The sequence below is a fragment of the Peromyscus maniculatus genome, chromosome 5, assembly GCF_049852395.1.
Source record: "Peromyscus maniculatus bairdii isolate BWxNUB_F1_BW_parent chromosome 5, HU_Pman_BW_mat_3.1, whole genome shotgun sequence".
Classification (NCBI taxonomy): Eukaryota; Metazoa; Chordata; class Mammalia; order Rodentia; family Cricetidae; genus Peromyscus; species Peromyscus maniculatus.
Genome location: NC_134856.1, coordinates 40,086,305 through 40,101,606, shown reverse-complemented (window position 1 = coordinate 40,101,606; position 15,302 = coordinate 40,086,305). Strand labels below are relative to the sequence as shown.

The window sequence follows — 15,302 nt, the reverse complement described above, 5'->3', positions numbered from 1 at the left end:
TGATGCCAAAGGGTGTAACCTGACAAGGTCACCAAACTACCCTAGTCTCAAATTCAGGTTTAGCAATTCTCATGAGTGTTTAGAGATTATACCAAACAGAGACTGTATTCTCTGCCTTCCTTCAGGCAAAGCCACTGTCTCCCACATATGACAGTAACTACTGCCAGCTCCTTCCTGCTACTCCTAGGCATCTAAGTCACCTTTAACTATTCAAAGCATCTGTCACATAGCATTGCAAAGATGTGGCTGGAATATGGGAAGTCCCAAGTTTGATCTCCCCAGCGATAAATAAGTGTTGCTGGGAACAACACAGTTCTACATTATTTGCAAAAATCCCTAAGTTACTAAGCTCTATGATGGATACTAAGTCTTTATGTTTCCCATTTAAATTACTGGTCAAAACCACCCTATGAAGAAGGTACTACTAGCTCCATTTTACAGACAAGGAAGGGTCTTTATAGTGCTACTTACTTAAACAAAACAAAACAACAGTGAAAAAAAAAGTATGCAAGACTGAAAAGATATCTTACAAAAAGATGGTCATAAAGCCAATGAAACAATACCAAAGGTATTGTTAAGTCACTGCTTACCCACCAGAATAGCTGAAAGTAAAATGACTAACAAACACAATGTGTCAGTGAAGACAAGCAGATTTTAAAGGACTCATATGCTGGTGTGAGTACAAAATGATGTGAACTCTGAGAGAAGCACGGACCACTGCCTAAAAATTTACAGATATATCATTTCACTTTTACCAATTTTACTACTAGGTTATTATAAAAATGGAAGTTTATGTCTACAATGAGATTTGTACACGAAAGTTCATAACAGCTTTAGTCATAACAGTCAAAAACTAGAACTACCCAAAAGTTAACCAACAGGTGAATAAATAGCATATCCATACAAAGAAAAAAAAAACAGAAAATAGATAAAAGAAGTGAGAGACATATACACTATTCTATGTTAGAAATCAGATCAATGGCTACACTAGAAGTGGTATTCTAGTGAATATTCTTCTTCATTTTAATGGTGGTCACAAATGTAACATTTGCCCAAACTTATTTAACTCTATGTCCAATATCCGTACACTTCATTGCCTATATATAAGATGTCAATAAAAGTGACTTGGGGTTAGAGGGGAACTATATACTGATATACCCCAAATGTTTATCAATAGGAAACTGCCTAAATTAATCAGGTTATCTACAAGTCCTATGCTGTGGGATGGTCTGTATGTCAAATTACTCTGATTGTTCAATAAATAAAACACTGATTGGCCAGTGGCTAGGCAGGAAGTATAGGCAGGACTAACAGAGAGGAGAAAAGAAAGAACAGGAAGGTAGAAGGAAACATTGCCAGCTGCTGCCATGTCAAGCAGCATGTGAAGATGCCAGTAAGCCACAGCCACATGGCAAGGTATAGATTTATAGAAATTGATTAATTTAAGATATAAGAACAGTTAGCAAGAAGCCTGCCATGGCCATACAGTTTGTAAGCAATATAAGTCTCTGTGTTTACTTGTTTGGGTCTGAGCGGCTGTGGGACTGGCGGGTGACAGAGATTTGTCCTGACTGTGGCCCAGGCAGGAAAATTCTAGCTACAGTCCTATCCAACAATAATGAAGAATATTTCAGGTACTGACATGGAAAAGTCCTTGAGAGTCTGTGGGATTCCAAGGAGAATGCCCCCTGACTCATATATTTGAACTCATGCTTGGTTGCCAGTTAGTGGAACTGTTTGGGAAGGATTAGGAGGTATAGCCTTGTTGGAGCAGATGTGTCCTTGTGTAGGAAGTGTGTGACTGGGAGTGGGCTTTGAGGTTTGAAAGCCTACACTAGGCCCAGGCTCGCTTTCTTTTTCTTTCTTTCTTTCTTTCTTTCTTTCTTTCTTTTCTCTCTCTCTCTCTCTCTCTCTCTCTCTCTCTCTCTCTCTCTCTCTCTCTCTCTCTCTCTCTCTCTCTCTCTCTCTGCAGTTTGTGGATCAGCTACTATTCCTACATCATTCCTCCTTGTCATGATGTTCATGGACTAACCCTCTGAAACTGTAAGCAAACCTCCAATTAAAGACTTTCTTTTATAAGTATCCTTAGTCATGGTGTCTTTTCACAGCAACAGAACAGTAACTAACACAGATACACAGGTTTAAAAAAAAATGCAGGGGCCAGGCTGGTGGTGCATAGCTTTAATCCTAGCATTGAGGGGGGCAGAGAAAGGAGGATTTCTGTGAGTTCAAGGCCAGCCTGATCTACACAGTGAGTTTCAGATCAGCCAAGACAGTGAGAACCTGTCTCAAAAACAAAAACAAAAACAAAAACAAAACAAACAAACAAAAAAAAAAAACAAGCACTGCAGGGACTGAGGAGATGGCTCAGAGACTGGTTGTAAGTGCTTACAGAGGATTCAAGTTTGGTTCCCAGCACCCACACCAGGTGGCTCTTAACTGCACTGCTGTAACTCTAGTTCAAGGGGATCCACCATCTAGTCTCACAGGCACCTAGTGTGAGTTACCTACCAAGCCAGATTTCCTGGCTTCTGCATAGTTCTCTATCTATACTATCCTTCTTTTTCTTTTTCTTTTTCTTTTTCTTTTTCTTTTTCTTTTTCTTTTTCTTTTTCTTTTTCTTTTTCTTCTCTCTCTCTCTCTCTCTCTCTCTCTCTCTCTCTCTCTCTCTTTCTTTCTTTTTTTTGGTTTTTTGAGACAGGATTCCTCTGTGTGGCTTTGGAGTCTTTCCTGGAACTCACCCTGTAGACCAGGCTGGCCTTGAACTCACAGAGATCCACCTGCCTCTGCCTCCCGAGTGCTGGGGTCAAAGGTGTGCGCCACCACCGCCTAGCCAGCATGTACTTCTTATCACCCCTGTCACCACTATTCTGGTCCAAGCCACTAGTCCTTGCCTTAATTACAGCATCTTCCTTAACTATGTTCCTCAATTCTACCTTTGTCCTCCATCACTGCTTTCTCAAAAGAGCTGTCAGAATGACCCAATTAAACATTAAATTGCATTATATCATGCTTCTTTTTTTTTTTTTTTTTTTGGTTTTTCGAGACAGGGTTTCCCTGTGTAGCTTTGCGCCTTTCCTGGAACTCACTTGGTAGCCCAGGCTGGCCTCGAACTCACAGAGATCCGCCTGCCTCTGCCTCCCGAGTGCTGGGATTAAAGGCGTGCGCCACCACCGCCCGGCTATATCATGCTTCTTCTTGAATGATTTTCCATCTCAGAACAAGAATCAAACTCCATCCTAAGACCAACAAAGCTGGAACATGTTTGGCCCTCTAACCATTCTGACTGTCTATCCAGCCGCTGTAGCCTCACTGACTGTCTCCAAACACACCAGACATATTTCTACCTCAGGGGCTCTTGTGCCCTCCCCCAGGAATGCTCTCCCTGTGGACATGCTCCTGACTAGCTCTCTCACTTCACTCCTGGTCTTCATGGGTCAGCTGCATGACACTTTCTCTGGCCTCTCTACCGAACTGTCAGCCCCTCACCTTTATTCTCACCACATACACACACCACACCATTCTCTTTCATCTTAGCACCTATCTACATCCAACCATGGAATACAATCCATTCACTCTGTTTACTGTCTGCTTCCCAGGCACTGTGGACTCCAGATGGCACAGGTGTTTGTTTCTTCACTCCTGTATCCTTAGTACCTAAAACAGTATCTGACACCAAGCAAAGGTTTACTGTTTGCCTAAGTAGTTGAATGAATAAGCTTGGAATGAACAAAACAGGGATAGAGATTATGGAACAGGTTAACCAGGAACAGCTAACTGCAACATAAGCATGATAGTTCAAGCGTGTCATCTCAGCACTCAGGAAGCTGACACAAGAGGATTGTCACAAATTCAAGGCCAGTCTGAGTACCATAAAGCCACCCTGGAATACAGGTAAGACCCTGTCTTAAAAAAAAAAAAAAAAAAAAAAAGACAACAAAGAAACAGCTAACTGCAGAAAAAGATCTGTATCTCAAGCTTCAAGGGAAGCCTTGCCTACCAGATGCTGTCTCTGGCTACATCAGTGCATGGTGAAATAGGCTGCTAACCTTTCCTTACCTGGGCCCTTCCAAATTCACTGTCTATGCTCAATCAATAAATTCTGGGAAAATTAAAACCACAAAACTTGAAGTAAAAAGTGGACTGCCTCCATATTATGGACTATACTTTAACAGAAAATGTATTAGAAGGCAAATACCAGAAGACATCGTTAAGACTGGGATTTAAAGTGATACTATGTGGACAAAAGAAATCAAGGGATCTTCTAAGCCCGACTCTGTCACTCATCAGATAATTATATGATCATAACCTCACAGAAACTGTTTCTAGTATCCCTATCATGTCACTCTCAACTAGTTGTTTTTTTTAAAAATTAAGCTGGGGTACCTTTCATCCCAGCACTCAGGAGGCAGAGGCAGGCAGATGTCTGTGAGTTTGAGGTCAGCCTGGACTACATAGTGTGTTTCAGGATTGCCAGGGCTACACAGAGAGATGCCATGTCAAAAAAAAAAAAGAAAAGGAAAAAAGAAAAGAGGCCTGGTCAGGAGTGGTGTTACATGGCTATCATTAATTCCAGTACTGGGGAGGTAGAGACAGGAGAATGAGGAGTTCAAGGTTATATAAGATCCTATCTCAAAATAACAAGCAAAACAAATTGGGCTGGGTGTGGAGGTATGGCTCAGGGGTACAGTGCTCACCCTGCATTCAGCTAAGGCCCTGGGTTCTCTCTGAAGAACCATTTTAAAAGGTTTAAAAAGGAAGAAACCTGAGAGTCAGATGTGGTGGCAGACTGGCCATCCCAGCTCTCAGGAGACTGAGGCAGAAGGACTCCAAAGAGTTTAGTGCCTCACCTGGGCTGCAGAGCAAAATCCTGTCTCAAACAAGCAATGACATTCAGGGATAGAATACTTCACTTGCCTAGCATTTGTGAGGGTCCTGAGTTCCTTTCCCAGCCTTGAGGGTGGGGGGTAGTAATTGTCTACTATACAAATGTAAGAAATTACCAAATTCTTGAATTTTGTTCATTGTCTACCAGAAAAAAAATCCATTAGCGTAATGTCCTCTCTTTGCAAAACTTCATATTGAGACCCTGAAGGGAAGGTGTGGCTCTGGGAAAGCAGTTCAAAGGTAGAGTTTGCCTGGTATGTGCAAGGCCTTCGGATGCAGTATCTCACACACAAAAAAAGAAATTAACTGTCCTCAGAACCAAGCTGTATTATCAGATATCAACCATAAGGGTATCATCCTACAACAAAATAAAATGATCACACAAGTCAAAGCTTCAGACTAATCTTTGGTGACTGCTCGTCACTGGTTCCCTGATGTTAAGAAGGACAGCAGAGGAACAAGAGGATACACTTCAGGGGACTGAAAGTGCTGCTTCCTCAGACAGAGGTGATGGTATGGCTGAACACCTGTCAAACCTAAGGCCAGAGGTGTAACTCGGTTGACAAGAGTGCCTGACAAGCAGGAAGGACTGCATCCCCAGCATGGCACACACAGGAGGATTCCAAGTTCAAGGTCTACACAGGAGGCTAAGACAAAAGCCAGCATGGGACACATCAGGCCCTGTCTCAGGAGAAAAAATATATATATAAATATCTGTTGCACAACCGTCTCAAAGAGATCTTGTGTAATGAGATTTTTATCTGAAGAGAGCTAAGAAAAAGGTTTGAAGGGATCAGAGATTTAGCTTAACGGTAGAACACTTGCCTAATATGGCCAAGACCCAGGTTCAATCCCCAGTACCTTCAAAAGTTTTAAAAAGGAAAAACAGAGTGAGGGACTATATAGTCAATGGCAAAATGGGAAAAATCATGGCTTCTAGGTGAACTCAAAACTGGAGAGGAAGTCTGGTGGCAGTGGTGCACACCTTTAATCCCAGCACTCAGGAGGCAGAGGCAGGCAGATCTCTGTGAGTTCGAGGCCAGCCTGGTCTACAGAGTGAGTTTCAGGATAGCCAGGGCCACACAGAGAAACCCTGTCTCGAAACCGCCGCCCCCCAAAAAAAAATTAGGGAAAGAAAATATTTTTAAAAATCAGGCCATCCTTTAACCCCAGCTTTCAGGAAGCAGAGGCAGGCAGATCTCCCTGAACTTGAGGCCAGCTTGATCTACATAGACTCTCAGGACAGACAAGGATACACAATGAGACCTTGTCTTTAACAACAACAAAAATCAACTGCTTAATCAGTAACAGGGGTGGGAGGAATCTGGGCTCCGCTGGAGAGAGTGCTCATTGGTTAAGAGCACAAAGTGCTCTCTCAGAGGATCCACGTTCAGTACCCAGAGTCCACCTCAGGGGCTCACAACCTCCAGTAACTCCAGCCCCTGGGGTTCTGACCTCAGGCCTCTGCAGGTACCGAAACGCAGATGCACAAGCCCTCGTACAGATACATAATTTAATGTTTTTAACTTAAAAAAACAAAAACAAAAACTCGGCTTCTCCTCAAGAAAATAAAAGCCCCAAGGGCATGGCTTCCTAAGGCATACTTTCCATAAAGGAGCAGTTCTGAAACGGGTTCCAATGGATTAGGTCGTTGAGTGTGTGACCTTGAGAGGTCTCGGCTTCTGCGAGCCTCAGTTTCTCTTTATGGAAAACGGGGTGATGGTTCGGGGTGTGATCTAGCCTACTGCAAGCGCTCCATGCACTTGCATGGGCACGCCGCCGTCACCGGAGGCTGAGACCTCGCAGGAGGTCCCTCTGAGGGTCGCGGTCCCCGCGGCTGCGCGTGGCCTCCACCCCTCACCCCAGCAGCAGCACGCGGCCGCCTCCCGCCTCCCGGGCCCGCACCTCGCTGAGGAAGCGGGTGATATCGTAGACTCGCCCGTGGATCACCATCCACGTCTCCTCCGCGGAGTTTCGCTTCGCCACCTCCTCCAGCCGGAAGTAGGTGACGGAGGGGTCGCTGCCCTCGCCGTTCCCGCCGCTGCCGCTGGCCTCTGGGGTCGCCATGGGGTCCGAGTCCCTCGCCACCGCGACCTGGGGAGGTTCTGCCGCTAACTTCCTTCAGGCCCGGCCCGCGCTCGACCCTCGTCGGCTTCCGTAACCGGGTGAAGCCTGGTCCGACGTCCGGCTAGCCAATCAGCGCCGTCCAGCCCCTCCAACCTTGCCAATCAGATACCGTGATTTTTGGACCCGCGCCTAAACGTTGCCGGGTGACAGGTGTCACCTCGGGAGAGGCTGCTCTTCTCCGGGCCCAAGGGCTTGCAAGGTCCTAAAAGAAGAGAGCCGGGGCTCCAACGTCCCTTTTCCCTTCCCGCCACCCTGCGTCCCCCGAGTCACCGGAAGCTCCATCTTCGCGACCAGAACTGCAGTCCCGGGGTTACAGCTTTGGGACTCTGGTTCCCCTTAGGCTCCAAATGGCTCTGCGATAAAAATGGGCGTGATGACCTCTCCCTTCCTTGTGGAGACACTTGGCTCACTAAATGGGAGTGTGTAAAGGAAGGTCTGAGCACATAGCAGTCGCTGGGTCAAGTGCAGCTGTCGTTGGCCAGCAGGGCTCTATGCACAAGGACGTAGTACTTGGGGGCAAAGGTAGACACCCCAGGTTTCCTCCACTGCTGACAAAATGATCTCTAATAGAATCCTTCCGTGATCAGGGCTTGTCTGCACTGTTTTAGTTTCTAAACGACCTAACATGGGACTTAACTTCAGATGACCCCTGCTAGAAGTCTAGGTAGTTCAGAATTCCAAGTTAATGTTCAGAGTTGTGAGCCTCTTATCTTTAATTGCCGTTAAAACTAATAGGCTGATCGCCCTAAAATGTTTTCATCGTGTTACTTCCACAGCCTGCCACTCTGGACTTTCCGTAAGCAACTTGCGATCTCTTTCACTAATATTTTACTTATTTGCCTATTCATTTTGAGACATACGTCCCTGTGAAAGCCTGGCTGGCCTGGAGCTCACAGAGATCCACAGTGTGCATCCTCATGTGCCACGTCCACTTCCCATCTTCCCTAATTACACAAACTATGTGTTGTAGTTTGCCCTGACGGCTGTCATAAAATACTGACCAAAACTAGCCTGGGGAGGAAAAGGTTTCCTTGGCTCACAGGTTATAAGCCATCATCCAGGGTAACCAGGTAGGGCAGGAACTCAAGGACGGGACTGAAGCACAGACCACAGAGGACCTGCTGCTTGCTGGCTTGCTTTCAGGCTGGCCTTGTTGGACTACCTTTCCTGTATAGCCCAGGCCCACATGCCTAGAGATGTTCCAGCCCACAGTAGCATGGGTCCCCCTACATCAACTAGCAATTGAGAAAATGCCCTGTAGACATGCCCACAGGCCAACCCAAGGGAGGCATTTCTTCACTTCAGGTTCCCCCTCCTAGACGTGTCTCTATGAGAGCAAACCCTGATGATTCTTAGGACCTTCCACAACCACTAAATTCAAACATTTTGATTCATTTCAGGGATTTTTTTTTTTCTGAAAACTTACTACAAGTTTTATAATAGGGTTTGAAGGAGAACTAAGAGGCAAGGTCTTTGTCGTGTTTTAATTTTATTTTTCTTATTTTGTGTGGGTATGTGGTTTCCAAATGTGTGTGTACACACGTATGTGTACGAGGAGGCTGGAGGAGCTTGTCACATGTCTTCCTCTACCATTCCCGTACTTACTCCGTTGAGAGAAGGTCTCTCACTGAACCTGGAGCCGGCTGTTTTCAGCTATCCTGGGTGGCCAGCAAGCTCCCAGGACCTGCCTGTCTCTACCATCACCACCCCAGAACCGGAATTACAGGGGCCCTGGGGGCCTGTCTGCCTGTTAGTGGGGGTGTGGGGACTTGAACTTAAGACCTCACATTTGCTCAGCAAGAGCTCTTACCCTCTGAGCCCCTGTTGTGTTTTTCCCTTTTCGCTTTAAAAAAATACTTTTATTTACTTATTTGAGGGTGCGTGCCTGTGGAGGTCAGAGGACAACTTGTAGTAGTCAGTTCTCTCCTGCCATGCAAAGATCAAACTCAAATCCTCAAGCTTGATGGTAAAGTAAGCACTTTTACAAGCTCAGCCATCTGTCTGCAGCTCTCTGGCCCCTATTTTTTTTTTTATTTTGGTTTTGGGGGTTTTGTTTGTTTATTTGTTTTGGGATTTTTTGTTGTTGTTGGTTTTTTTTTTTGTTTTGTTTTTTTGTTTTTTTTTGGGGGGGGGCTCAAGATCTTATGTAGCCCAGACTGGCCTCAAACTGACCATGTAGTCAAGGGTTATCGGGGACTGTGGGGTCAAGCCCCTCAATAGTCCCCTCCCAGGGTCCGGGAAGAATCTACAACCAGCTGATAATTAATCTTTGATGAAAAGAAATGAATCTATGTACACAAAACTCCTTAGTTCATACACTTCATTATTCTGTGCCAGTTCTCTCTCTACAAGCTTATACTCTGCTCTCATTTTTAGCTCCTTTCTTGCCCAATTTCTCTATACATTTATCTGCTGTCCCCTCTAGGTTCTATCTTAATCCCTTCATCTTAGTTCTGCCTCTTCTAGATTCTCATCCATCTAGTTCTTTCCCACATCAGCTCCTCTCCCATCTCCTTCTCTCTCATCTTGTTCTTCCTCATCTTGTTCTTCCCAATCTGGCTCTTCCTCATCTTCCATCTCGTTCCTCTAGTCCTCTCTTCTAGCCCTTCAGTCTAGTTCTTTCCCATCTCAGTTTGTTCCTCTCAAGTTCTTACCCATCTACTTCTTCCATTCTCTTTTCTCTTCTCTGTCCTCCAGTGCCCTGGAAGTCCCGGTATATACACTTGCAAGCAGTAATCCCTTGGCAGTGCAAAGCCAGGCTTCCAGGGTCAAATGGAGGGGTGATAAGAATCACATAGAGGGGCAATAACCATTCATTATCATTTGCAACCCCAAAGGGAAGTGACCAATGGGGAAATGAATTAACTAAAGGCTAAATTCGGGCAATATCTAAGAAGAGGGGTCTTATGTGCTCAACTATAAACTTAAACGTGTTTGGTAGAAAATGTTAAGAATCTGTAAGTTCCTAGGTCAATGGGAGAAAATAAAACTGCCTTGTTTTTTCCTGTGCCTCCCATCTGTCCAAGCTATCTGTTATTTTTTCTGCAGGGTGGGGGAAGGTATGTTCAGTCGCTAGGCAACCTGAGTACAGCTAGATGCCTCTGGTGATAGTTAAAGGGAGATCTGGAACTAGAGGTAAGATTTGGGAAAGGAGGAAGTTAAGCTTAATTGGCACAGCCTCCAGACCTTCTCAAACAGGTAGTCTGGACGCTTAATTCTGTTCTTAGAGAGTACAGAGGTGTAACTCTGATAAGGTACTTTCCTCCTCTGGGGGATGGACCTGTCCGGATGCTGCCAATGACGATAATTACAGGGAGGCTTGAACTGGGGTTCTGGCTGTACATACCTGTCAGCGCACAAGGTTATCCAAATATTCCTTTAGTAGAGGGGAAATGGTGCCCAGTAAATGATGGAAAAGCTACAACAGCACACAAGAAACTCATAGCAGAAAACGGCTGATAATCAAAAGCCAAATATCACCAAGACTCCTTGAGCCTGAGCTTGACCTCTGGAAGGCCCTTGGCTTCTTCCAGGTATTAGCTTTGTCATAATCAGCTGAAATCCTACTTTGTAAATTTTTGCACCTTGCAGCAAAGGGTGACCCTAATTCCTAATCTACCTACCTCCATTTCCCAAATACTAGGGTTAAATGTGTGTGTCACCAGCAACAAGAAACAAACTCTGGCAGCTGAGGATGTAAAAATAAGATGCTTGATTAGCACGCCTGAGGCCCTGGGTTCAACTTCCAGCTCTGAACAAAAGAAAAAAAAAATCAAAGAAACTGTTATTCGTTTGTCGACATTATTTACCTATCAGGCTCGAGAAAACATGAGGTACAACGGAACCCACGATAAGAGTTTTCGTTAGGGAAGAGAAAGAGTGGAGGTGGGTAGGCCTGCGGAAAACAAAGGTGCGGGGTGGGGGTGGGGTGGGGTGGGGGTACACGCTCCCCTGGAGAGCAGGGAGCAGGTGGAGCCTGCTTTTATAGGTCACCTTGCGCATGCGTATATGGGCTTATGTAGCTACGTGATCACGCTGCATGCAGATTATGTGACAACACTGCACACGGACTGTGTGGGACGTGAGGCCCTGGAGTGACTAAGCGTTTTGCCGGACTGCTGACAGCGCATGTACAGTCACATGACTCCAGAAGTGGCTAGGAATAATAACATTACACACACACACACACACACACAAAGTTAGGGGTGGTGGGTGAATGGGAATAGGGGTTCCGTGTCTCTGGGAACTGCTTCCAGCTGACTTGGTAGGTGTCAGTTAATTTTGGGGGGGGGGTGAGGACGGGCTTTTCTTGAGGTAGCTGATGGTCTTCGCTGTTGTTTTGAGCCCTGTGGAGTCATCCATCACTGCTTGGATCTGACAGCTTGGACACCACAAGCTGAAGTGGATCAGACCTGTCCGGGTGGGTCCAAGCCAACTCCCTCCTGAGTATATTTGATGGTCCTTGTGCCTCCCACGCTATGGCTGTTGGTGGTCCTGTAACAGTTAGCTGAGTAGTTAATTCGAAATTGGAATATGTTATTAGAGACACAGAGGGAAACTGATGAAGCAGAATGTGGTTGGTAAAGACAGGAGAAGGCAGAGGGGGGAATCAGGAAGGAAAAACATATGGGGTGCTCAATCCAGTAGGATTGAATACGATTTGGGGATAAAACCTCGTTCTTCTGGAATTGGAGACAAGGCAGTTGATCTTGGTGTCCTCTGGACTTTAGGAGAGCAGGGCCCTGTTTATTAGGAGAAATTCCCCTGAGTTGGGGGTGGGATAAAAGGCCAGGAGGAGGAGGAGGAGAGGAGCTGCTGGTGAGTCTGGGGTCAGGCGAATGGGGGGAGCAAACAAAATGAAAGCTCCAACCTTGGCTAAAAAAAAAAATCTCTTCCCATTAGGGCCACAGGGCAAGTTGGCATGACCAAAAATAACTGGGTGAGAGGGATACCCCTGAAAATACAATTAAGTGGTGGCATCTGATAAGGTAGGTAAGGCTGTCTCCCTACCCCCATCATAGGGAGACAAGAAGGAGAGGTGGGTCCCCAAAACTCCCTCAGGATCGAGTAAGTGGCCCCGGTGTCCATGAGGAAGGAAATGGATCGCCCCGATACTGTAATGGCTACCCGAGGCTCCCTGTGGGAGATCACAGTTGTTGAGTCATCCATGGCCAAGCCTATATGGTTGGCTGGAGGGTGGTCTGTGTTTGATGTCCCCATCATGAGGCACATGGGGTCAGTCAACTGACCCATGTCCCTCTTGGTGGCACTTTGGACATGGCCCGTGGCCCATGTGGGGCAGGGCAAATACAAGCCCAGTGACCTTCTCAACCATATTTAAAACAAGGACCTGGGGGCCCTCGGGCACCTGGTCAGATGGTCTTGGCCAAAATTTGGTATTGCTGTTTATGGGCTTTCTCATTTCTCCCATTTCTACCTTAAAAGCCAGCACTGAGACTTCTGCCTGTGGGGTCAAAGGCCCTCTGTCCAGATGCTTAAGTTTGGCCCTAATGTCGGGGAAACTCTGCAAAAAGAAATAGGTCATAAGGAGCTGTCTGCCCTCTGGGCTCTCAGATCTAGATTAGTACACCGTAAGGGGGCCTTTGTAAGTCACTCTAGAAATTGAGACAGATTCTCTTGTCTGCCCTGAACTATATCTTGAAGCTTTTCATAGTTTACTGGTTTGAGGGCAGCCTTACAAAGACCTGCTAGGAGGCAGGTAGTAAACTGATGCCTAGCTAGGGAGCCACCTGGGGTGTTACAATCATACCATGGATCCTGATCGGGGACCGCCTCAGCTCCAGGAGGATAGGCTGCCTTAGTCTGGTGGACCTCATCTACATGTCTCCTAGCCTGTTCCCAGACTCCTCTGTGCTCCACAGGAAGTAGGTTATTAGTTAGGATGATATATATATATTACAAAAGATGTGTGGTGGTATTGTATTCCCCAAAATATTGTGCACCCTAATAAACTTATCTGGAGTCAGAGACAGAACAGCCACTAGATACAAAGGCTAGAAAATGGTGGCACTCACACCTTTAATCCTAGCACTCCAGAGGTAGAAATCCCTCTGGATCTCTGTGAGTTCAAGTCCACATTGGAAATGGCCAGGCATGGTGACACAAGCCTTTAATCCCAGAAAGCCAGCCTTTAATCTCAGGGAGTGGTGGTAGAAAGCAGAAAGGTATATAAGGCGTGAGGACCAGAAACTAGAAGCATTTGGCTGGTTAAGCTTTTAGATGGTTAAGCTTCAGGCTTTTGAGCAGCAGTTCAGCTGAGAGCCATTGGGATGAGGACACAGAAGCATCCAGTCTGAGGAAACAAGACCAGCTGAGAAGTTGGCCAGGTGAGGTTAGCTGTGGCTTGTTCTGTCTCTCTGATCTTCCAGTTTACCTCAATACCTGGGTCCGGGTTTGTTTTTATTAATAAAGACTCTTTAAGATTCATGCTACAAAGATGAGACCATAGGCTTGGGTGATGTATTGGAATTGTTTAATAAAGAGGTAGAGTTGGACACATAAGAACCCAGTTTCTTTTCTGTCTGAGAGAGTTCTGCCAGTGAGAAAGGGACATGAACCTTACCAGTCAGTCCACCCCGACTACCTCTCACAAGGTGAGGATGGCCACCAGGTTGGTTTGACAGGGGTGGGGTTCCTTAGCAGTTCGAGAACTCATGGCAGGGGGAGGGGAGGTGGGGGCCAGAGTCGGGCGGTTGGAGCGGCCCAGTACTGGAGAGGAGGGAGGGGCCAGAGGAGCCGAAGGAACAGTGGCTAGAGAAGAAGGAGCAGGAGGTCGGGACGGCAGGGTTCATTGGCAGGGTCTAAAGCAGCAGTGAGAGGTTCCTCAGGTCGGGTTGCACAGCTGGGAGCAGGTGGGCAGGTGAACAGGAATCGAGAAGGGAGGGTCTGGAGCTGAGACAGAGAAAAGTTTGGATATAAGGTGACCCTTTCCATTTGCCCATTCGCTGACAGAAGTTAGATAACTCCCGTAAAATATCAGGGTCCAGCGAGTCATTAGGTGCCAATATTTTATTGTTATCTAAGGGATATTTAGGCCATTTTTTAGTGCAGAGGTGGAAAAGCTTGGAAGTCTGTAAGAAGGGTATTAAGCTGAGAGGTTTGAGGGTTTCCAAAAGGCATCCCAGAGGAGATGTGGGCTTCTGTATGGGACTGGAGGTCTTATTTCCCATGGCTGCGGCAAAGAGAAAAAAGAAAAAAAAAAGGAAAGAAAAAAAATAAACAAGATCTAATGGCTATAATATCTCAGGCATCCCAGAGACTAAGTAAGGATCAATAATGGCACAAGTCGCTCAGTGCTCTATCGAGCAAAGAGCGAGGGCCGGGGTGGTAGCCTGAGGATGAGGGTCTGAGAGACAAGAAATAAACCAAAACAAGGCCTCAGACCGCAGTCATAGGGAATGGCCAGGGGTGATAGTCAGCAATGGGGGCTGATCATAGCCACTAAAGACCATGGACAGGGGTACCCCCAGTTCCAAGGACACCAGAGTGACGCTGGATGATTGATGGTCATTCCCACGGGTCCAGGAAACTGTTTACACTGACTAATGAAGGAAAAACTCACCAAGGAAGAAGCCAGTGTTTGTAGCTGGAGTTATCTCCAGTCCCTCCTGGGCCTGCAGCCACTCAGACCCAAATAAACACACAGATGCTTATATTATTTAAACTGTTTGGCCTAATGGCTCAGGCTTCTGCTATCCAGTTCTTATACCTTAAATTAACCCATTTCTATCAATCTATAAGTTGCCACATGGCTTGTGGCTTACTGGTACTTTACATCTTACTTCTCATGGTGGTGGCGGTGGCTGGCAGTGTCTCCTGTCTCAGCCTTCCACTCCCAGAATTCTCCTCTCTGCTCATCCCGCATATACTATACTTCCTGCCTGGCTACTGGCCAATCAGCATTTTATTTATCAATCAATCAGAGCAACACATTTTCACAGCATACAGAATGACATCCACAGCACTTCTCCTTTTCTTTTTTTCAAAAAGGAAGGTTTTAACTTTAACATAGTAGAGAGATTATTCTGTCCCACATCAGAAGGGCCCTCTGGTGTGGGACAGAGAAAAACCAATATTTTTATTTAAAGCAGGTTGATTATAAATGCAATCTCTTTCTAAAGAAGAAAAGGGGATAGTAATAGATAATGATAGGATGAAAGGGTAGATTAATGAACCTTCTTTTAAAGAGCAACAACTTGTTTAGAAATGTTTTACATTGCTATGGATTTTAATTTATTGATACAAGTTTAAACTTAATTTTGTTACAC

At 45.8% G+C, this 15,302-nt stretch overlaps 1 protein-coding gene across 1 annotated transcript in view; it reads right to left on the bottom strand.

Moving 5' to 3' along the window:
• Positions 1 to 7,054, bottom strand: part of Cyb5b (cytochrome b5 type B) — a 42,562-nt gene extending 35,508 nt beyond the window's left edge. Inside the window, exon 1 of the mRNA XM_006974144.4 lies at positions 6,793 to 7,054. Within this exon, the coding sequence (XP_006974206.1) occupies positions 6,793 to 6,954 (162 nt within the window). The 5' untranslated portion in view covers positions 6,955 to 7,054. The remainder of the gene's footprint in view (positions 1 to 6,792) is intronic.
• Positions 7,055 to 15,302: the final 8,248 nt, after the last annotated feature.